The sequence below is a fragment of the Thalassophryne amazonica genome, chromosome 12 (genome assembly GCF_902500255.1).
Source record: "Thalassophryne amazonica chromosome 12, fThaAma1.1, whole genome shotgun sequence".
NCBI classification, from domain to species: Eukaryota; Metazoa; Chordata; class Actinopteri; order Batrachoidiformes; family Batrachoididae; genus Thalassophryne; species Thalassophryne amazonica.
The window spans coordinates 6,528,224-6,552,727 of NC_047114.1; the positions used below are offsets into that span (position 1 = coordinate 6,528,224).

At 42.7% G+C, this 24,504-nt stretch overlaps 1 protein-coding gene across 2 annotated transcripts in view; it reads right to left on the reverse strand.

Moving 5' to 3' along the window:
* Positions 1–1,169: 1,169 nt before the first annotated feature.
* The window catches only part of lactb2 (lactamase, beta 2), a 42,118-nt gene continuing 18,783 nt past the window's right edge, over positions 1,170–24,504 (reverse strand). The window contains exons 2-8 of one of the 2 annotated variants that reach the window (XM_034183692.1): positions 21,580–21,740; positions 18,329–18,449; positions 15,688–15,866; positions 15,438–15,586; positions 14,962–15,049; positions 1,294–1,366; positions 1,170–1,250 (exon numbers count right to left, since the gene is read on the reverse strand). In XM_034183692.1, the coding sequence (XP_034039583.1) occupies positions 1,326–1,366; positions 14,962–15,049; positions 15,438–15,586; positions 15,688–15,866; positions 18,329–18,449; positions 21,580–21,740 (739 nt within the window). In that variant the 3' untranslated portion in view covers positions 1,170–1,250; positions 1,294–1,325. The remainder of the gene's footprint in view (positions 1,251–1,293; positions 1,367–14,961; positions 15,050–15,437; positions 15,587–15,687; positions 15,867–18,328; positions 18,450–21,579; positions 21,741–24,504) is intronic. The other variant, XM_034183693.1, reaches the window with a different exon arrangement.

Genomic DNA, 24,504 nt, shown 5'->3' on the forward strand with positions numbered 1-24,504 from the left:
GAAAACTACAACCCCAATTACAATGAAGTCGGGACATTGTGTAAAATGTAAATAAAAACAGAATACGACTTTCAAATCCTCTTCAGCCTATATTAAATTTAATACACCACAAAGACATAGATAGACATAGACAAAGATATTTAATGTTCAAAATGATAGACTTTTTTGTTTTTGTGCAAATATTTGCTCATTTTGAAATGGATGCCTGCAACACATTTCACATTACACAACGTCCCAGCTTTATTGGAATTGGGGTTGTATACCACATTATTTGTCTGAACGTAAAGATCCCAAAAGGGTATAGTCTGGACTATCTATGACTGAGTATTATGGAGGTATAGTGTAAAAATTGTGACAAAGGTCCATTTCAGTTTCTACAGGGACCAAAAGTTAAAGTTGCTCCAATTTTGTAAAAAGTGATGAAAATTATTGGTTAAGCCAACAGGATTAATAAATGGAATAGTTTTGACTACGTTCAATGTTTGTCTCCAATCTAACAATCAAACAAGATCAATGTCCATTGGATTCCATGACATGTGACACGTTACCCCGTAACATAACTAAACACAGCAGATGGTACAAACTATTGCTTTTTAAAACCATACTAACTTTGTAACAATTAAATTTTGACCCCTGTGTAATTCTTCATTAACCCCTCCCTGGCTACAGCTACTACCCTGGATAACCACCGTACAATTTGTCTAGGTCATGGTACACTGAGGCAGGACTGTGTTGTGTAGTTGTGTTGTCTCCTTAAGTGGTACCAAAAACCTGCCTGGCCCATGGACTAAACAACCAGTTGACAGTATATCAGGGAGCAACCACAGATTCATTTTTTTTGTTTGTTTTTTCAGTCTTACACATACTTACTCTGCTTTTTGCAAAATTCAAAAGTTGGAGGAAGTTTGTCCCTGTTGGGCTACTGCATGAACATGGTGGGCTCCATGAGGGAGCCCACTCCCATGCGGAAATGAAGAACTCAAACTACACATATGACAATATCAATTTGTTGCTGAAAGTAAATTATACACCAATCAACACACCTAAATGCTACACACTGTAGCTTTACACGGCAAATTGCTGTCATTAAATTCAGACTGTAGAGGGCGCTACAGTATACAATCAGCTAACAGTCAAATTTATATATTTATATATATATATATATATATATATATATATATAGTGCTAGTGTTTCAGGCATTGACAAATAAACAATGATCATTAAATTAACACAAACTGTAAAATGTCTATAGATGGAACTTCATTTTTTACCAAGAAAAAAAAAAAAAAAAAAAACACACACTGTTCATTTGTTCACCGTCTGATCACAGCAAACTCTTCCATTTGTTCTGTGAGGATTCAGCCACTTAAAAAGAAAAAAGAAAACACATTTTAGAAATTTAATTTTAACAACACAGTGAGCTTTTTCTAAATCACAGGAACAAAAAAACTGTAATTGTAATGTAAACTATTCTTGGAGTATTAGGCAGACTACTCAGACTAGACGACTGGTGTCGCCGACCGAACGGTCCCCCTAAAAATCAGCCCGCCCTGCCTTCACTGCTCATGCATCATTTCTGTGCATCGGCCACGGTTCACTGATTATCACCTCGTTTCTGCTTCAAACTGCCTCCAGTCATCATCTATCTCAGCGACAGATATCTGAAGCTTTTGTACAACAATCATTACCATATAAATTCAGCATTATTTCATCATAAAAGATGAAGTGATCAGAGCGCAGCAGCAGCATGAGCTGCTGATGCTGCATTCACTGCGCCTCTGTCATTTCAAAGCATCAGTAGCGACTCACCGATTATCGCCTCATTTCTGCCTAAAACGGCTTAGTTTCTGCTTAATGCTGCGTTTACACATAACGACAAGTCACGAATGCCACGAAGTACACATTTTTGGCCGCTGATCATGAATGTGATGATTTGGGGCAGAGGCGTCAGGTGTCCTCAGGAACTGCTGCAACCTGTTACCACGTTACGATTAATGGCACGTGTTTCTGGAGAACTATCAGGAACCATTACGCACGGTCAAGAATAGTGTTCCGCGTTGTTGCGCGCTATTGCGCGTAACAGTGCATCATTAAGTTCTGCGTTGTGAACGAGGTGAATTGTCTCCACACACACACCCATATTCATCCAACCGAATTCAGACCGCTCCAGTTTTTCAGAACTTTGTGACTGCATGCGTAGTTGGGCTCTGTGCCATGGAGTGGCGCAGAGAGGAGGAGGAGGACAGAGCCAGATGTGTGGCTTCATGCGGCTCTCGTCTTGCGCATTTTCCCAAACATCAGGCACATGCAGCAGGTGGGACACCTGCAGGAGCGCGCTGAAGAGCACTGAAATGAGACTTTCAGCCGACTTGGTGTCAGCAATCAAACTGAATGCGGTGCAGCAGGGTTTAATTGTGTGCGCGCTTCTTCTTCCGCCGGACTGGAGGAGGTGCAGAGATGTCTGGCTGCACGTGAGTCTCCTTTCGCTCCTCTGGTTGCTCAGACTCGTTTTCCCGCTCATCGGTTACAAAAGCAGGTGGAACACCTACAGGAGCATCCTGATGAACTTCAGCAGGAACTGTGGAACGACATTTGGAGCCGAGTTTAATTGTGCGCACGTGACAGAAAACTGATTCGTCGTGGCTCGCAGTGAAATGTGACGCCATGTTACACGTCGTGTCAAAACTTGACAGTTTCCGTGTCACTTCGTAATAACGCGTGACAATTTGGGCTCCAAGAACCATCACAGGAACCACTACGAATGTTGTCATGTTCTATTAAATGGACTGCATTTATATAGCGCTTTTCCATGTGCATCAGACGCTCAAAGTCTGATGGTACAATTTGGTACAATGATGGTTTTAAAACTTATCTGAAAAGCTAATCTGCTAACAAAAACATTATCTTCGATAATTATCAGTTATCAGATTAGCTGAACAGTGCCCACCATTGATTATATCCAATCAAAACTAAAATCTCACCAGTGAGATCATACAATCAGGGTTCGGATTCTCTGTGAAATGGTAAAATGGACTATAGCGCTTTTCCATCTGAATCAGACGCTCAAAGCGCTTTACAATTATGCCTCACATTCACCCCGATGTCAGGGTGCTGCCATACAAGGCACTCACCAGGAGCAACTAGGGGATTAAAGGCCTTGTCCAAGGGCCCTTAGTGATTTTCCAGTCAGGCGGGGATTTGAACCCATGATCTTGTGAACTCAAGCTCAACACCTTAACCACTAGACCATCACCTCCACCACCATCACCACCACCTTGTCACTTTCTATTAAGGATCACTACTCATCAAGACGGATCAATACGCTCAGTTGCGACCTCCACGACATGAGACGAAATGAGGGTGATGTGTGACATTTGTGGAAGATTTTTTTGACAGGCAAAAACATGCTCCACGAATATCAAGAATATCACGCACCAACACGCACTATGAAGAAACATATTCAGATGGGTTAAGTCACATTAAGAACGTCAGGAACGTGTCACGAATGACAGAAAAATTACATTTGTAACGCGTCTTGGTTATGTGTAAACGCACCTTAACTGGCTTTAGAATGATTTACGAGGTTTTACCTTGTCATCTGATGGTTAATAATCCCATTATTCCCTTTGATCACTTTGGGTGTAGAGAGTTAGTCTCAGAAGAGCTGCTGTGGGCCCAAATGATGCATGCGCAGTGAAGGCAGGGTGAACCCCGCCCATGCACAGACTAGTGGGGGCGGCATTTAGCTAAACATGGAGTTTGTATTGCTGACATAATGATTTAAACAAGCTAATTGACTGTGCTACCTCTTCTAAGACACACAAAAACCCCCAAATCCACTACGTCATAAGCCATCTGTAGGCATGAAGAGCTGTTAGGATGAAAAGCCAGACAAATTTCTGATGTGATTTTTCGCTGGCCTGAGGAAGTCTTTTTTTTTGTGGGGGGGGGGGGGGGGGGGCGTGTCAGAGTGTTTTTCCAAGTTGACTGAGAACAATTTTGGACTTCTAGTTTGTGTTGAACTGTTGATATCAAAGCACCACACCAAAATGTAAGTCCCTTTTCTGTTGTTTATAAATTAATGTTAATGAATGTTATACATTCTTTCAATGGAACAAATATTTAATTTGCACCATTGAACTCAAACATTGATTATTTGTATATTATCGCATCTCTCTGCACCTGCTTCCTGGAAGCATCCACTGAACTCACAGGAATTCTCTCTTCATTAGCACGTTGTCATTTTTGCGCATAACGGCATGTTGTTCCTCAGATGAGGTCGGGAAGCAGTGTTGGTGAATCAGTATCACCAGACAGCAGAAAGCGACTGCACCACAGAGCAGTAAAAACTCAGACTAAAGTTGAGTGCAGAGTTTTCCTGCTGGTTAGACGGCACGATATTCAGAAAGGCAGGTTTACTGAACACCCATTTTCTGGTCTGGTAGCTGAAGGGTGCCACCTACACCTGGTAACATACGGAGGAGATCAGGTGATCAGAGGAAGAGGAGGTGGGGCAGGAATGAGACACACCTTGAGAGGAGCCGCAGAAACTTCTCAAGGCAGCTCAGGAGGTAAACACACCCATGATTGATGACTGATTAGCCGAGTAAATCTAACTGCGCCTCCTGTGCCTTAACTTGGTGCTCAGGTTTAGAGTTCAACACTCCCAAAGTGGACTCGCGCTGTGCGTTTCAGAACTGTACTCTGTAGGAAGTCTAAACAGGGCCTTTTTGTCTCTGCTGACATTAGGCCTGGACGATATATCAATTTTATCGATTCATTCGAGTTTTTTGTTGCGGACGATTTAAAAAATAAAAAATGTGAGTTTTTTTCTCCTCTTGCGGCGGCGCACGTTTTTGTCCCCAGGACCTTCCGTAGCTCCCCCCTCCCCATCCCGTTTTCTTCACACAATAACAAACATGGCTACTGTAAAGGAAGCATGAGTTTTGGGGTTTGGGATTGCTGCGATAGACGTGGAACAAGTGACTGGATGCTGCAAAGTTTGTCTAAAACCAGGGTTCTTCCCAGACAATGGAACAACGGCGTAGTGGCATTATATTTTTTTTATCCAGCCAGGCTGTTTGTGCTGAACGGACTGCTGCCTGCTCGCCCCTCCCCGCCGACAGCCAGCCGAGCTGAGCCACAGCATCTCCATCATAGTCTTCCAATAAAAAGAGCTCCGACACATTAAGGCTTTATTTTACAGATGAAAACCTTCATGTTTCCAAAGTTTGCTGAAATAAGCCACAGTGTGAGAGTGACAAACAGTAAAGCATGGAAAAACTGATTCAGAAAGTTTTTCCATCCAGCGTTTCATCTTTAAAAGAGCAAATTTACTTCTTTCAGAAGTGTTTTTTTTTTTCATTTTATTACTGTTATTTATGCACCAATGACACCAGATGAAATTGCTTGTATGTGAGACCTTACTTGGTCTTACTTGCAATAAATCTAGTCCAGGTTTAGCTCTTGTACAAACAAGACAATTAGGGGTTATATTGTTTTTATAAAGTATACAGTAGTGTTCCGAATAATAGTAGTGCTATGTGACTAAAAAGATGAATCCAGGTTTTGAGTATATTTCTTATTGTTACATGGGAAACAAGGTACCAGTAGATTCAGTAGATTCTCACAAATCCAACAAGACCAAGCATTCATGATATGCACACTCTTAAGGCTACGAAATTGGGCTATTAGTAAAAAAAAAAGTAGAAAAGGGGGTGTTCACAATAATAGTAGCATCTGCTGTTGACGCTACAAACTCAAAACTATTATGTTCAAACTGCTTTTTTTTTTTTTTACAATCCTGTGAATCACTAAACTAGTATTTAGTTGTATAACCACAGTTTTTCATGATTTCTTCACAACTGCAAGGCATTAATTTTGTTGGTTTGGAACCAAGATTTTGCTCGTTTACTAGTGTGCTTGGGGTCATTGTCTTGTTGAAACACCCATTTCAAGGGCATGTCAGCATAAGGCAACATGACCTCTTCAAGTATTTTGACATATCCAAACTGATCCATGATACCTGGTATGCGATATATAGGCCCAACACCATAGAAGGAGAAACATGCCCATATCATGATGCTTGCACCACCATGTTTCACTGTCTTCACTGTGAACTGTAGCTTGAATTCATAGTTTGGGGGTCATCTCACAAACTGTCTGTGCCCTTGGACCCAAAAAGAACAATTTTAAAATCAAATCAATTTTATTTATATAGCACCAAATCACAACAAACAGCCGCCCCAAGGCGCTTTATATTGTAAGGCAAAAGCCATACAATAAAGAAAAACCCCAACGGTCAAAACGACCCCCTATGAGCAAGCACTTGGCGACAGTGGGAAGGAAAACTCCCTTTTAACAGGAAGAAACCTCCAGCAGAACCAGGCTCAGGGAGGGGCAGTCTTCTGCTGGGACTGGTTGGGGCTGAGGGGAGAGAATCAGGAAAAAGACATGCTGTGGAAGACAGCAGAGATCAATATCCAATGATTAAAAGCAGAGTGGTGCATACAGAGCAAAAAGAGGTGAATAAAAAAAACACTGGGTGAATCATGGGAAACCCCCCAGCAGTTTAAGTCTATAGCAGCATAACTAAGGGATGGTTCAGGGTCACCTGATCCAGCCCTAACTATAAGGTTTTTCAAAAAGGAAAGTTTTAAGCTTAATCTTAAAAGTAGTGAGGGTGTCTGTCTCCCTAATCTGAATTGGGAGCTGGTTCCACAGGAGAGGAGCCTGAAAGCTGAAGGCTCTGCCTCCCATTCTACTCTTACAAACCCTAGGAATTACAAGTAAGCCTGCAGTCTGAGAGCGAAGCGCTCTATTGGGGTGATATGGTACTATGAGGTCCCTAAGATAAGATGGGACCTGATTATTCAAAACCTTATAAGTAAGAAGAAGAATTTTAAATTCTATTCTGGAATTAACAGGGAGCCAATGAAGAGAAGCCAATATGGGTGAAATATGCTCTCTCCTTCTACTCCGCGTCAGTACTCTAGCTGCAGCATTTTGAATTAACTGAAGGCTTTTCAGGGAACTTTTAGGACAACCTGAAAATAATGAATTACAATAGTCCAGCCTAGAAGAAATAAATGCATGAATTAGCTTTTCAGCATCACTCTGAGACAAGACCTTTCTAAATTGAGATATTGCGCAAATGCAAAAAAGCAGTCTTACATATTTGCTTAATATGCGCATTGAAGGACATATCCTGATCAAAAATGACTCCAATATTTCTCACAGTATTACTGGAGGTCAGGGTAATGCCATCCAGAGTAAGGATCTGGTTAGACACCATGTTTCTAAGATTTGTGGGGCCAAGTACAATAACTTCAGTTTTATCTGAACTAATTGGTGTGTGTCCTCTGGCTTCATGGATAGATAAAGCTGGGTATCATCTGCATAACAATAAAAATTTAAGCAATGCCATCTAATAATACTGCCTAAGGGAAGCATGTATAAAGTGAATAAAATCGGTCCTAGCACAGAACCTTGTGGAACTCCATAATTAACCTTAGTCCATGAAGAAGACTCCCCATTTACATGAACAAATTGTAATCTATTAGATAAATATGATTCAAACCACTGCAGCGCAGTGCCTTTAATACCTATGGCATGCTCTAATCTCTGTAATAAAATCTTATAGTCAACAGTATCAAAAGCTGCGCTGAGGTCTAACAGGACGAGCACAGAGATGAGTCCACTGTCTGAGGCCATAAGAAGATCATTTGTAACCTTCACTAATGCTGTTTCTGTACTATGATGAATTCTGAAACCTGACTGAAACTCTTCAAATAGACCATTCCTCTGCAGATGATCAGTTAGCTGTTTTACAACTACCCTTTCAAAGATTTTTCAGAGAAAAGGAAGGTTGGAGATTGGCCTATAATTAGCTAAGATAGCTGGGTCAAGTGATGGCTTTTTAAGTAATGGTTTAATTACTGTCACCTTAAAAGCCTGTGGTACATAGCCAACTAATAAAGACAGATTGATCATATTTAAGATCGAAGCATTAATTAATGGTAGGGCTTCCTTGAACAGCCTGGTAGGAATGGGGTCTAATAGACATGTGATGGTTTGGAAGAAGTGACTAATGAAAGTAACTCAGACAGAACAATCAGAGAGAAAGAGTCTAACCAAATACCAGCATTACTGAAAGCAGTCGAACATAAAGATATGTCTTTGGGATGGTTATGAATAATTTTTTCTCTAATAGTTAAAATTTTATTTGCAAAGAAAGTCATGAAGTCATTACTAGTTAAAGTTAAAGGAATACTCGGCTCAATAGAGCTCTGACTCTTTGTCAGCCTGGCTACAGTGCTGAAAAGAAACCTGGGGTTGTTCTTATTTTCTTCAATTAGTGATGAGTAGAAAGATGTCCTAGCTTTACGGAGGGCTTTTTTTTATAGAGCAACAGACTTTTTCCAGGCTAAATGAAGATCTTCTAAATTAGTGAGACGCCATTTCCTCTCCAGCTTACGGGTTATCTACTTTAAGCTACGAGTTTGTGGGTTATACCACGGAGTCAGGCACTTCTGATTTAAGGCTCTCTTTTTCAGAGGAGCTACAGCATCCAAAGTTGTGCTCAATGAGGGTGTAAAGCTATTGACGAGATAATCTATCTCACTCACAGAGTTTAGGTAGCTACTCTGCACTGTATATGGCATTGGAGAACATAACAAAGAAGGAATCATATCCTTAAACCTAGTTACAGCGCTTTCCGAAAGACTTCTACTGTAATGAAACTTATTCCCCACTCCTGGGTAGTCCATTAAAGTAAATGTTATTAAGAAATGATCAGACAGAAGGGGGTTTTCAGGGAATACTGTTAAGTCTTCAATTTCCATACCATAAGTCAAAACAAGATCTAAAGTATGATTAAAGTGGTGGGTAGACTCATTTACATTTTGAGCAAAGCCAATTGAGTCTAATAATAGCGTAAATGCAGTGTTGAGGCTGTCATTCTCAGCATCTATGTGGATGTTAAAATCGCACACTATAATTATCTTATCTGAGCTAAGCACTAAGTCAGACAAAAGGTCTGAAAATTCACAGAGAAACTCACAGTAACGACCAGGTGGACGATAGATAACAACAAATAAAACTGGTTTTTGGGACTTCCAATTTGGATGGACAAGACTAAGAGTCAAGCTTTCAAATGAATTAAAGCTCTGTCTGGGTTTTTGATTAATTAATAAGCTGGAGTGGAAGATTGCTACTACTCCTCCCCCTCGGGCCGTGCTACAAGCATTCTGACAGTTAGTGTGACTCGGGGGTGTTGACTCATTTAAACTAACATATTCATCCTGCTGTAACCAGGTTTCTGTAAGGCAGAATAAATCAATATGTTGATCAATTATTATATCATTTACTAACAGGGACTTAGAAGAGAGAGACCTAATGTTTAATAGACCAGATTTAACTGTTTTAGTCTGTGGTGCAGTTGAAGGTGCTATATTATTTTTTCTTTTTGAATTTTTATGCTTAAATAGATTTTTACTGGTTGTTGGTGGTCTGGGAGCAGGCACCGTCTCTACGGGGATGGGGTATTGGGGGGATGGCAGGGGGAGAGAAGCTGCAGAGAGGTGTGTAAGACTACAACTCTGCTTCCTGGTCCCAACCCTGGGTAGTCACAGTTTGGAGGGTTTAATAAAATTGGCCAGATTTCTAGAAATGATAGCTGCTCCATCCAAAGTGGGACAGATGCCGTCTCTCCTAACAAGACCAGGTTTTCCCCAGAAGCTTTGCCAATTATCTATGAAGCCCACCTCATTTTTTGGACACCACTCAGACAGCCAGCAATTCAAGGAGAACATGCGGCTAAACATGTCACTCCCAGTCCGATTGGGGAGGGGCCCAGAGAAAACTACAGAGTCCGACATTCTTTTTGCAAAGTTACACACCGATTCAATGTTAATTTTAGTGACCTCCTATTGGCGTAATCGGGTGTCATTCCTGCCGACGTGAATTACAATCTTACCGAATTTACGCTTAGCCTTAGCCAGCAGTTTCAAATTTCCTTCATTGTCGCCTCCTCTGGCCCCCGGAAGACAATTGACTATGGCTGCTGGTGTCGCTAACTTAACATTTCTCAAAACAGAGTCGCCAATAACCAGAGTTTGATCCTCGGCGGGTGTGTTGCCGAGTGGGGAAAAATGGTTAGAGATGTGAACGGGTTGGCGGTGTACACGGGGCTTCTGTTTAGAACTACGCTTCCTCCTCACAGTCACCCAGTCAGCCTGCTTTCCCGGCTGCTCGGGATCTGCCAGGGAGTAACTAACGGCGGCTAAGCAACTACCATTACTGCTAAAGGAGGCCGAGGAATAACTAAACATTTCACACCCAGAGCAGAGAAGTGCGGGAGAGACAGGAGAAGCTGCCATGCTAAACCGGCTAAGAGCTAGTAGCTGCGCTAAGCTAGCAGATTCCTAAAAACACACAAAGTGAATAATGTGTAAATAATTTAGAGGTGATTCAGCAGAGGGAGTGCTTTAGTTAAGGCATGTGAAGATTACACTGTGAAACAAATCGTTATCTAGATCAATCTAACTATGCAGATTAAACAGCTAACAGATACAGCAAAACACTGCTGTGCTCCGGAACAGGAAGTGATACAATACCGCAGTGAGAGCCAACCACCCAAGACGTGACATAGTAACATTTAACTCAAAATGTTGTGAGAGCATGTAGACGAAACCTGGGAAGAAGATGGGCAATGTCCTAAAAAATGAGGGCTTTTATCTTGAATTTGATCCGGAATATATTTTGTGAAACGCGTGACCTTAAAGGAGGAATGTATTCTCCGAGAACCTTCTACTTTGAGAAAGAGTTTAACCTGGACTACTTTCATTTTCAAATCTGCTCCTTTAAAATCAAAATCTGGGTGAAAAACGTAATGACGCAAAGATATATATATATATATATATATATATATATATTTTTTTTTTTTTTTTTTTTTTTTTACACAGTTTTATATGTTTAAAAGATTTGTGGCCGTGCTTAATTACACATTCAGGCTTAAACGAACCTGTAGCATAAAAACTCATTGGCTCACACAACAGACTCACAATGTAACCAAATCCATGGCTGTTAAATTATATGTTGGGCTGAGTTATACATCTGTAAAGCCACACTGACACATGCACGAACCTGACTGCCGCACAATTCGTTGTGCCAATGCATCCCGCTTTGTCCTGCTTGTCGCCGCGCTATATAAAATAATAATTTTGTAGCCGATGACTCATTTGCTCTCAGAACCTGGCTGATGAAACCATCTCTCCCAGAATCACAGAGAAATGATCTTCAGCTACCGGTTGTATTGTGCATGTCGTGCAGTGGAGAATGCATTTGGAATCTTGTCAAAGGTAATTATTTATAATATATATGAGATGAGATGAGATATACTTTATTGATCTCAGTGGAGAAATTATGTTTGCACTCCAGTTACCTCAGACAGCAATTAGTCCACAATTATTACTTGTTTAGCGTAATAATGGCACACATCAGAATTAAAGACAGCACATACACATTTGACATTGTTCATGTGCACTAAATTTGAAGAAGTCCGTTATCCGAATTGAGGCAAGTGGGTGAAGGCCACGCAGCAACCCTGAGTCACGCCACCGTCAGCTTGGGGGGAGGAACGGGGACCTGCTGCAGCTAAAACCACACCAGTCCCGCAGAAGGGAAGGGATGATGTGAGCAGAAGCGGGAGAGGGAGTGGAGCATGCTTCAGTCCTGTGAAACAATTTATTGTCTTTGTGAGTTGAGATAAACAGCCAAATGTTCACCAAGGCCGAAGACACTCCTCTGGAGGAAAACAGCAGGGCAATTTGTCCTTCAGGCTGATGAGCCTGCCGTGTTGTGGTTTGAGCAGTGAAAAACACTTTTTACAGCTTCACTTGAACAACCAAATCCCAATTATGAATTAAGAATATTCCTAATTATGAATTAAGAATATTCCCCAGCCTCCAAAATCTTCATCTTTATCTGCAAGGCGCGCATCTGCTCCAAGATGTCATCCAAATTTGCATCTGAGTTCAAGAGTCATCGCAGTCTGAGAATGCATTGCCTTGCCCAACTCCTTAATCATGACAAACAAGCGAGGGGCCGTGGTTCTTGATGCCGCTGTCTTGCCAATTTTCCGGTAGATCAGGGCAGCACATAAGCCAGAAAGTACCAGCCCTGCTACCATAAGACCAAAAGTGAATAAATCCTCGATGTCCTCAACAGAGAAAGGTGCAAAGCATGCAACACGCCATGACCCCCACAGGAGTCGAGAACATAGCCCACAGGATACTTCCATCTGGGCAGGTAGAATCCCCCGGCCCTGTCCTTCTTGTAGAAAAGATGGTGTCACTAGCGTTCAGAGACCAGCTGATCAATTCCATGGTTAATCCAATAGATCCAGTATCCAATATAATTTGAAGAATTCACAGTCTGGTGAAGTAGGGACTTGAAGGTTAAGAGATAAGGGACAGTGGAGGAGAAGTGACCGCCCTCGTCGGAGTCCCAAGCTGATGTGTTTCCTCACTCTGTGTGTGTGTGTGTGTGTGTGTGTGTGTGTGTGTGTGTGTGTGTGTGTGTGTGTGTGTGTGTGTGTGGAGGAAAATAAGTATTTGAACACCATGAGATTTTGCAAGTTCTCACACTTAGAAATCATGGAGGGGTCTGAAACTTTCATCTTAGGTGCATGTCCACTGTGAGAGACATAATAAAAAAAAATAAAAAATTCCAGAAATCACAATGTATGATTTTTTAAAATAATTTATTTGTATGTTATTGCTGCAAATAAGTATTTGATCCCCTACCAACCTGCAAGAATTCTGGCTCACACAGACCTGTTAATTTTTCTTTAAGAAGTCCTCTTATTCTGCACTCTTTACCTGTATTAATTGCACCTGTTTGAACTTGTTACCTGTATAAAGACACCTGTTCACACACTCAATCAATCACACTCCAACCTGTCCACCATAGCCAAGACCAAAGACCTGTCTAAGGACACCAGGGACAAAACTGTAGACCTGCACAAGGCTGGGATGGACTACAGGACAACAGGCAAGCAGCTTGGTACAAGACAACAACTGTTCTGATTATTTATTAGAAAGTGGAAGAAACACAAGATGAGTGTCAATCTCTCTCGGTTTGGGATTCCATGCAAGATCTCACTTTGTGGGTTAAGGTTCTGATTTTGAGAAAGCTCAGAACTACACAGGAGGACCTGGTCAATGACCTGAAGAGAGCTGGGACCACAGTCACAAAGATTACATTAGTAACACATGATGCTGTCATGGTTTAAAATCCTGCAGGGCAGCAAGGTCCCCCTGCTCAAGCCAGCACGTGTCCAGGCCCATTTGAAGTTCACCAGTGACCATCTGGATGATACAGAGGAGGCATGGAAGAAGGTCATGTGGTCAGATGAGACCAGAAAAGAACTTTTTGGAATCAACTCCACTTACCATGTTTAGAGGATGAGAACAACCCCAAGAAAACCATCCCAACCGTGAAGCATGGGGGGCGGAATCATCATACTCTGGGGGTGCTCTTCTGCACAGGGGACAGGACGACTGCACCGTATTGAAGGGAGGATGGATGGGGTCATGTATTGCGAGAATTTGGCAAACAACCTCCTTCCCTCAGTAAGAGCACTGAAGATGGGTCATGGCTGGGTCTTCCAGCATGACAATGACCCCAAAAACACAGCCAGGGCAACTAAGGAGGGGCTCCGTAAGAAGCATTTCAAGGTCCTGGAGTGGCCTGGCCAGTCTCCAGACCTGAACGCAATAGAAAATCTTTGGAGGGAGTTGAAACCCCAAACCTGAAAGATCTAGAGAAGATCTGTATGGAGGAGTGGACCAAAATCCCTGCTGCAGTGTGTGCAAACCTGGTCAAGAACTACAGGAAATGTTTGACCTCTGTAATTGCAACCAAAGCTACTGTACCAAATATTAACACTGATTTTCACAGGTGTTCAAATAGTTATTTACAGCAGTAACATACAAATAAATTATAAAAAAAAAAAAAAAAAAAAAAAATCATACATTGTGATTTCTGGATTTTTTTTTTTTTTTAGATTATGTCTCTCACAGTGGACATGCACCTAAGATGAAAATTTCAGACCCTCCATGATTTCTCAGTGGGAGAACTTGTAAAACCGAAGGATATATATATATATATATATATATATATATATATATATATATATATATATATATATATATATATATACACAGACACAGAAACCATACTCTCACAGGTCACTTTATTAGATACACCTTGCTAGTACAGGGTTCTAAGTGGGAGAACTTGCAAAATGGCAGGGTGTTCAAATACTTATTTTCCTCACTATATATATATATATATATATATATATATATATATATATATATATATATATATATAGAGTAATGGATTGGTGAATGGATTGGTGGTTAATTCCTTCTCATGAGTGAGATAATATATCTGTAAACATTTCAAACTTTTCTTTGTGCACAGTACATGCAGTTTAGTGCAGGGATCAAATTTGTGCAACTGTCAAGGTGCTTTAAAAAAGGATTTAACAGGCATTTTTACTTGCAATAAAAAAACAATTAATGGCCGCACAGACGACCTCTGTCTCAGGCTCTGACCCTCACAGCCTCGGCGCTGCTTTGCTGATCAGAACTGCTGTGAAATGATTATTGGTTTTCAAATGAATGGATATTTGTTTATTTTAATGATGCCGGTTAAAAATAATGCCAAACATTTCTGGCCTGGCAGAGGTTTTGTACTATTATAGGGGAAATAAGTTCTCAGTGTAATCCATATCGCGGTGCACTATCACACCAGTGAGGATGAGGACTATGATGCGGGTGTACCGCCCACTCCTATCAGTCAGTGAGAGAAAATAAGCTCTGCTGATCTGGAATTTATACTTTAAAAAATGTAAATTATAATGTGAACACTGACAACAAAAGAGAACGTACCCAGGCCAATCTTTCCTTCTTTCTCCAGTTTCTTTAAGTGATGGATCACATTGATCTCAGCTGCCTTGTGCAGGTATTCAGGGGTTTCCTGGAAAACAAGCAATGAGAAGTACCTATTTGTTAGGAATCAAATGGTTTTACAAGAGTCATCAGGAGATGACATACACCCCCCCACCGGTCCCGCAAATCAGCAATACAAAGTGTTTCTCAAGTGCACTCTTATGCTAAATATGAATGACATTAGTCAACTGGTTATTGAGATACCTCACTAACAGGTGAAAACGGACACGCTGATCATTTTTATACCCCCCGAAGAATAAAAATTAAGCTGTAATCTGCAAAAGACTGAATTACAGCCATCATACTGGCATGCTACCTGCTAAACGAGTTTTTCCCAAACTTTTGGGAGTTTTGCAGAGAACTTGATGTGAACCTGAAGCACAAATCATACAACTAACCACAACTTTTGTCCAGACCTTATAGATCATCTTGACAAGTTCCTTGGAGGATAAGGGTGTCCCTTGTCCAAACTGAATGGCCTCTAGGATCTGCTGCTCTCTCTGGTTCCGGTGTCTGATGTAGTCTCGGATCTTCGAGTCAGCATCGTGTACCACGCCGCCGTGACCTGCGTGAACAACAGATTTCCTCCAAAAATCAAGTTGTGCATAAATTCTTTTTTCAAATGCTGCTGGTGAGAATTCATAATGTCCCCATGGTTTGGCTCACCTGGGTAGATCAGGTTAGACCTGCATTCCAGCAGAATGTTCAAGGATTTCATGTACTCATAGAGATCCTCAAAGACTGCTGTGCCCTCACCCAGGATGCAATCTCCAGAAAAGATCACCAGCTCCTCTTCCAGGAGGAGGGCCATGTGGTCATCAGTGTGACCTGGGGTGAAAAGCACTCTGGGAAAAAAATAACAAAAGCACAAACAGCTCTTGCACGTTTACCATCTTCATGAAGTTTTTTTCATTATGTATTTATGTGGCATGAGGATGAAATTGTTGTACTCACATGCAAAATGCTTCAATGCAAATTAGTGATATGTCTGCAGAGGCACTGACCAACTTCATTATCTGCATCCCCAAACCTCAGATATGAAACTGGTGAATAAATGTTCTAATTGATAGAAATAATGAACAAAAGTTTCTCCAAAGTTATTTTTCTAAAAAAAAAACAACCCAAAAACAAACAAACAAAAAAAAAAAACAATGCTCTAAAGGCACAGTATCACCCGCTGGCAAATGCTGCTTTGGTTCAAGTGCTTGCTACATTCTGATGACATTTCAAGGTATATGATAGTTGATGTCTGAATGCAGACACCAACTCATGAAACAGGCACTGTTTAGGTTTGTTAAGGGCCATAACTCTGCCAAAATGTGTCAATCTTGTACAATATTACAATATGCGTATTACCAACCTATAACAAGGACTTGTACCACATTTCCCAAAATTCCTCCTAAAAGTGTGAGAGGGGTTAATTTCAAAATCCCCCTTCGGCCTTCACCCAGTGGGGGGAAAAACAAAACAAAAAAAAAAAAAAAAAAAACACACTACTGGATGTGTAGGCGGTGAAAAGTTGGCAGCTTTCTCATGACAATGCCCCCCCATTCTGCTCAACTGATTCAAGCTTCTTCAAGCAGTCTTGTGATGCGTCAGGCTCCCTATTCTTCTGACACGGTTCCCTCTGATTTTGCCCCCCCTCCAAAAGATCAAAACAACACTAAAACGCACTCCATTTGAGCTGCAGGAGGAGATCATGCAGAACACGATGGCCCAGCTGGACAGCATTCCAAAGAGGCCTTCCAGGAATACTTCCAACAATGGCAGAACTACTGGGAGAAGTGTGTGCAGTCCCAAGGAAACTACTTTGAAGATGATTTGGATTTCAGATCTCTAGGTGAGTAATTGTATTTTTCATGGCCAAAGGTAAGATACTTTTTGAATACACCTATTTCTTTCTTCCCATAATCCACATTCAAATTGCTACTGAGCATATTTACAGGTATTATAGAACAAAATATTAACATTTCTTTTTTAATATAAGATTAAATCATTAATTACCATTACAAAATTAACATTTTTGACATATAACTGTTAGGTTATTAACATGACAGCTAAAAGTACAAAAACAAAAACAAAAACGTAACCAGAGTTCCCTGAGAGGTACAGCTGATATGCCTTGAAGACTTTTGGAAGGACTACATTTAAATATAGCACAACGCTAAAATACCCTCGGCCATATGAGCATAAAAATAACAAACAGAACGTGACCTTTTGATCTCTTAAAATAGGTCAAGGTTAGTCATCTTTGAACTTGTCCAAGGTCTGTGTCCCAAGAATGTTCCCTGTGAATGTGAAGACCATGGCAGGAATAGGACTGGACTTATTCTGAGCACAGACAGATGGACGGACAGACGCAAAGCCTTGGCAATACCCAATGGACAAATTTTGGCCTCCAATAAAAATGGTTCTAACATGAATGATTGACTGATGACAAAATTACTGGAAGGGGTATTCATGAGAGTTTAACACCCATAACTAATATGTTTGACACCTATTCATGCACATTAATTCTCTGTGATTCAGTGATGTCATATCTTGGAGGATATGACATCATTGCCATACAATATAACCTAACAGTTATATTGTATGGCATTGCCTTACAATATAAAGCGCCTTGGGGCAACTGTTTGTTGTGATTTGGCGCTATATAAATAAAATTGATTGATTGATATCTGGTTCTCCGACGTCTTGATATTCAATCAATTCTGTTCAAAGTCAAACCAATTTTTCCCGATTACCACAAACGTTCCACTATCTTTACTCCATACAGGCTCCAAACTGTTTGAGTTAAACAGTTATGACCTTGAGTTTGACTTGTCAAGCTGGCCCAAGGTCAAAAAGAATGACGTGGCTAACAGAAAGGTGACATTTGACTTTATATTCTTGTCTACTATTACCCATAGATATCTTTAACTAATTACCCCAGAAAGCAAGTCAAACTATCACTTTGTCTTTGGGAGGTTCCCCAACTCTGAGTGATTCTGACACATGGACAGACAGATGGCAACACAGGACCATAAATGATGTGCTACCATGAGCAGGTGAAACAATAATTTACAGTCAACATTTGTGCAAGTAAAATTCTGATATTCAACATTTTTGTTCCACATAATCTGCCCTTATACATTTAGCTATAAATAAATGGTGCCTGTGACAAACCTCAGAGTGCCCAGGTTCCAGTCCTGACTTTTGTGTTCAGTTCACAATATCTGTCACCTAAAGGCAGAATAATGCCCCCCCGCCAGCCCCCTTTATCATTCGTCCAATAAATGAGGTGAAATGATGCTGACAGTGAACTGACTTGAGCGTGGCGCCTTCTGTCTTGATCACATCTCCATCTTTCAAATAAGTGAGGCTCTTGCTTCCGAATTCCTCCCGGGCCTGATCAGAGCGAGACAGTTTACTGACCCGGACCTCAGGACCTGCAGCCAGTTAAACAGAAAAATGTTAAGTTGTAAAACTCCATTAAAAAAAAAATATAATAATAATTGTTACTATAGTGACCTTGAGCAGCTGTTAGGGGTCTATAGCAATTCTGAAACACCGAGATCTATAAGTTCATGTGCTTCATGCTGCTTAAATATATTTAAATGCAGACATAAACTGTAGTGTTTGTGTGTCACCCAGATACTTAGAGACATAATCTAAAAAAACAAAAAAACGGAAATCACAATGTATGATTTTTTAATAATATTTTGTATGTTACTGCTGCAAAAACGTATTTGAACACCTACCAACCAGCAAGAATTCTGGATCACACAGACCTGTTAATTTTTCTTTAAGAAGCCCTCTTATTCTGCACTCTTTACCTGTATTAATTGCACCTGTTTGAACTTGTTACCTGTATAAAGACACCTGTTCACACAATCAATCACACTCCAACCTGTCCTCCATAGCCAAGACCAAAGAGCTGTCTAAGGACACCAGGGACAAAACTGTAGCCCTGCACAAGGCTGGGATGGACTACAGGACAACAGGCAAGCAGCTTGGTAGAAGACAACAACTGTCATGATTATTTATTAGAAAGTGGAAGAAACACAAGATGACTGTCAATCTCCCTCGGTCTGGGATTCCAACCAAGATCTCACTTTGTGGGGTAAGGATGATTCTGAGAAAGCTCAGAACTACACAGGAGGACCTGGTCAATGACCTGAAGAGAGCTGGGACCACAGTCACAAAGATTACATTAGTAAGTTTAGGGGATGAGAACAATCCCAAGAAAACCATCCCAATCATGAAGCATGGGGGTGGAAACATCATACTCTGGGGGTGCTCTTCTGCAAAGAGGACAGGACGACTGCACCGTATTGAAGGGAGGATGGATGGGTCATGTATTGCAAGATTTTGGCAACCTCCTTCCCTCAGTAAGAGCATTGAAGATGGGTCATGGCTGGGTCTTCCAGCATGACAATGACCCCAAACACACAGCCAGGGCAACTAAGGAGGGGCTCTGTAAGAAGCACTTCAAGGTCCTGGAGTGGCCTGGCCAGTCTCCAGACCTGAACTCAGAAATTCTTTGGCAGGAGCTGCAACTCCAAACCAGAAAGATCTAGAGAAGATCTGTATGGAGGAATGGACCAAAATCCCTGCTGCAGTGTGTGCAAACCTGGTGAAAAACTACAAGAAACGTTTGAACGCTGTAATTGCAAACAAAGGCTACTGTACCAAATATTAACATTGATTATTACTTATTACTTATTTGCAGCAGTAACATACAGATAAAAAAAAAAAAAAAAAAAAAAATCATACACTGTGATTTCCAGTTTTGTTTTTTTTTTTAGATTGTGTCTCACAGTGGACATGCACCTAAGATGAAAATTTCAGACCCCTCCATGATTTCTAAGTGAGAGAACTTGCAAAATCGCAGGATGTTCAAATACTTTTTTTCCTTATTTTACTGTATCATGTTTTCTCCTCAATAGTGCAGTCAGTCCCTTCGGCTGCTCCCTTGTTTGCACATGGGGTCGCCACAGCAAATCCGAGGTGGATCTGCATGTTGAATTGGCACAAGTTTTACGCCGGATGCCCTTCCTGACACAACTCCACATTACATGGAGAAATTTGGCAGGGGTGGGATATGAATCTGCCGCACTAAATCCAAGTGCTCTAAACACTTAGTCACCACCCCTGCTAAATAAATAAATAAAAATATTGCACAGGTTTGGAATCCGCAGACTGCCAGCAAGATGGAAATCATTTAAACAGGCCAGAAGACTTCTGGCCATAGCTGTGGAGCTTCAGCCAGCTCTGCTGCGCACATTTGATTCAATGGACTCAGACAAAGTCAGTCAAAACCAAAAGTCAGCATGGTTCAAACTGCATTATTTTATTCTTTAATATTATGAATAGTAAGTCAACAGAAACAACAAATTATATTAAAAAAATAACATTTTTTCTAAAGTAGCAGAATGTGGTTATTATTATTTGCAAAAAATGTCTTTAAAATGTCTAAAAAGGTGCACCTTTAAGTGGGTTGGATGCTGTATGCCACGCTTTGTGCTGCTGTCCGTTGCGGTACATAAAATAATTATTTCGTAGTGGATTAATCATTTGCTGTCAGAGTTTGGCTGATAAAAACACCTCTAATCTCTTCCGGAAACACAGAGGAATTTTCTACAGCTGCAGCTTTTTCTCTCTTCATGAGGTGGAGAATGTAAGGTTTATGTTGTAATAGTTTGGTAAAACAGGTTGCATTTCGTTCCTTCTTATGAGTAGCTGTAAAATTATGAGCTACGCTGTGATGCAGTGCACTGCCGCAATCACTCGCACTCCTACTCAGTGTTTTTAAATTGTTTGTGCATATAATTAATGCGTGCCAGATTTCGAACATTTCAAAATTTTCTTTGCGCACTTGCACGAAGCCACACACAGTTTACAACAGTTTGCAATGGGTTTACTCTCTGGTACGGCAGATTGTGTATTGGCACCTTAAGCGAGTTCGCTGGTTGTTTTAAAGTCTTCGTTAACGGCTTCATGACGCGCATTGTTGATGATTGAAAAAGACATATTGTGTATTTAAAGCAAAACAGAGTGTTTGTGTATTCTTAAAAATACAAAGCACTGTGTGTGGATGCTCTGGCTGCTCGCTGCACCTCACAAATGAAAAGAGAACACGCATGCTTTTTTTTTTTTTTTTTTTTTAAGTGAATCAAGTTTAACTAATCACAAAATAAATAAATAAAAGAACACACCTTTATCTGGGTGATTCTTATTGGATTTGATTTCTAAGTTTTTATCCATTCACAGGAGAAGCTAAGTCAGCGGGATGTGGCTGTGTTTCAGGGTTTGTATTTCTTACTGCCTTTTGTGTGCTTTCTGAACACACTGCGGATTACAAAGGAACCGGAGCTGGAAATGTGGTTTTCCGCCAACCTTGGAAAATTCAGGCAAAAACAAATAGTACGCCCCTATGGCGATTTGCAAGTACCTAAATGCAGTAGGGAGAATTGGTCTAGACCCCGAGCAGTTGTAATTGTTTTGTGACTCTGGTTTAAAGAACCAGTTCACACAGGTATCAGTTAGTTCCTCTGTGGAGATTTATTCCACTCTCACCTGTGATGTCCCGGCAGATATCGGCGACGCCGCCTACGTGGTCGTGATGCCAGTGTGTGAGGATGATCTCCTGGATGCTGGTGTTGAACTTTTTCAAGGCCAGTTTCAGCATGCTGATGTATTCAGGGACAGCCGGTTCTCCAGTGTCTATCAACACCCGTCTGCAACACACAGCGTGAGACACACGTTGTAGTCTTACACATCGACAAACACAGGACGTGGAATGTCACCTCGCTAGGGGGAAGGAGCCTGAGCTTGTGCGGGAGGTTGAGAGATACCAACTAGAGATAGTCGGGCTCACCTCCACGCACAGCTTGAGCTCTGGTACCCAACTTCTGGAGAGGGGCTGGACGCTTCATTTTTCTGGCGTTGGTCACGGGGGGAGGCGGAGAGCTGGGGTCGCATTGCTTATTGCTCCCCAGCTCAGTTGCCATGTGTTGGAGTTCACTCCGGTGAACGAGAGGGTCGCGTCCCTATGCCTTCGGGTCGGGGACAGGTCTCTCACCGTTGTCTCGGCCTACGGGCCGAGCAGCAGTGCAGAGTACCCGACCTTCCTGGAGTCCCTGGGAGGGGTACTAGATAGTGCTCCGACTGGGGACTCCATTGTTCTCCTGGGGGATTTCAACACCCACGTGGGCGGCGACAGTGAGACCTGGAGGGGGGCGATCGGGAAGCACGGCCTCCCCGATCTGAACCCGAGTGGTGTTCAGTTGTTGGACGTCTGTGCTAGTCACACTTTGTCCATCACGAACACCATGTTCAAGCACAAAGGTGTCCATAAGTGCACGTGGAACCAGGACACCCTGAGCCGGAGGTCGATGATCGACTTTGTAGTCGTATCATCTGACCTTCGGCCACGTGTCTCGGACACTCGAGTGAAGAGAGGGGCAGAGCTGTCGACCGATCACCACCTGGTGGTGAGTTGGATCCACTGGGAGGGGAGGAAGCCGGTCAGACCTGGCAGGCCCAAACGTATCGTGAGGGTCTGCTGGAAACGACTGGCGGAACCCTCTGTCAGCGAGGTCTTCAACTCCCACCTCCGGGAGAGCTTCTCCCAGATCCCGGGGGAGGTTGGAGACATGGAGTCTGAGTGGACCATGTTCTCCACCTCCAATGTCGATGCGGCCGCTCGTAGCTGTGGTCGCAAGGTCTCTGGTGCCTGTCGCGGCGGCAATCCCCGAACCTGGTGGCGGACACCGGAAGTAAGGGATGCCGTCAAGCTGAAGGAGTCCTACTTATCTTTGTTGGTAGCTGGGACCCCAGAGGCAGCTGACAGGTTCCCGGCAGGCCAAGCGTGCCGCAGCCCGTGCGGTCGCAGAGGCAAAAACGGGGGTCTGGGAGGCTATGGAGGAGGACTATTGGTCGGCCTCGAAGAGATTCTGGCAAACTGTCTGATGCCTCGGGAGGCGGAAGCAGCTCTCCACCAGCACTGTTTATGGTGCGGGTGGGGAGCTGTTGACCCTGACTGGGGATGTTGTTGGGCCGTGGAAGGAGTACTTCGAGGATCTCCTCAATCCCATCGTCACGTCTTCCGAAGAGAAAGCAGAGACCTGGCACTCAGAGTCGGACTCATCCATTACCCAGGCCGAAGTCACTGAGGTGGTTAGAAAGCTCCTCGGTGGCAAGGCTCCTGGGGTGGATGAAATCTGTCCTGAGTACCTTAAGTCTCTGGATGTTGTGGGACTGTCTTGGCTGACACGTGTCTGCAACATCTGTGGTGATCGGGGACAGTGCCTCTGGACTGGCAGACCGGGGTGGTGGTCCCTCTGTTTAAGAAGGGGGACCGGAGGGTGTGTTCCAACTACAGGGGGATCACACTCCTCAGCCTCCCCGGTAAGGTCTATTCCAGAGTACTGGAGAGGAGAATTCGACCGATGGTCGAACCTCAGATTCCGGAGGAGCAGTGTGGTTTTCGTCCTGGTCGCGACACACTGGACCAGCTCTACACGCATCATCGGGTGCTCGAGGGTTCATGGGAGTTCCCCCAACCAGTCATCATCATCATCATCAATTTTATTTATATAGCGCCAAATCACAACAAACAGTTGCCCCAAGGTGCTTTATATTGTAAGGCAAGGCCATACAATAATTACGTAAAAACCCCAACGGTCAGAACGACCCCCTGTGAGCAAGCACTTGGCGAAAGTGGGAAGGAAAAACTCCCTTTTAACAGGAAGAAACCTCCAGCACAGCTTGAGCTCTGGTACCCAACTTCAGTCCACATGTGTTTTGTGGATCTGGAGAAGGCGTTCGACCATGTCCCTCGGGGCACCCTGTGGGGAGTGCGTGGTCCTTTGCTAAGGGCTATCCGGTCCCTGTACGACCGCAGCAGGAGCTTGGTTCGCATTGCCAGTAGTAAGTCAAACCTGTTTCCAGTGCACACTGGCCTCCGCCAGGGCTGCCCTTTGTCACCGGTTCTGTTCATTATTTTTATGGACAGAATTTCTAGGCACAGCCAGGGTGTAGAGGGGGTCCGGTTTGGGAACCACAGAATCACGTCCCTGCTGTTTGCGGACGATGTGGTTCTGTTGGCTTCGTCAAATCAGGACCTTCAGCATGCACTGGGGCAGTTTGCAGGCGAGTGTGAAGCGTCCGGGATGAAGATCAGCACCTCCAAATCCGAGGCCATGGTTCTCGACTGGAAAAAGGTGCTTTGCCCTCTTCAGGTCGGTGGAGTGTCCTTGCCTCAAGTGGAGGAGTTTAAGTATCTCGGGGTCTTGCTCACGAGTGAGGGACGGATGGAGCGTGAGATCGATAGATGGATCGGTGCAGCATCTGCAGTGATGCGGTCGCTGTATCGGACCGTTGTGGTGAAGAGCGAGCTGAGTAGGGGTGGCAAAGCTCTCGATTTACCGATCGATCTACGTTCTGATCCTCACCTATGGTCATGAGATTTGGCTCATAACCGAACGAACGAGATCGCGA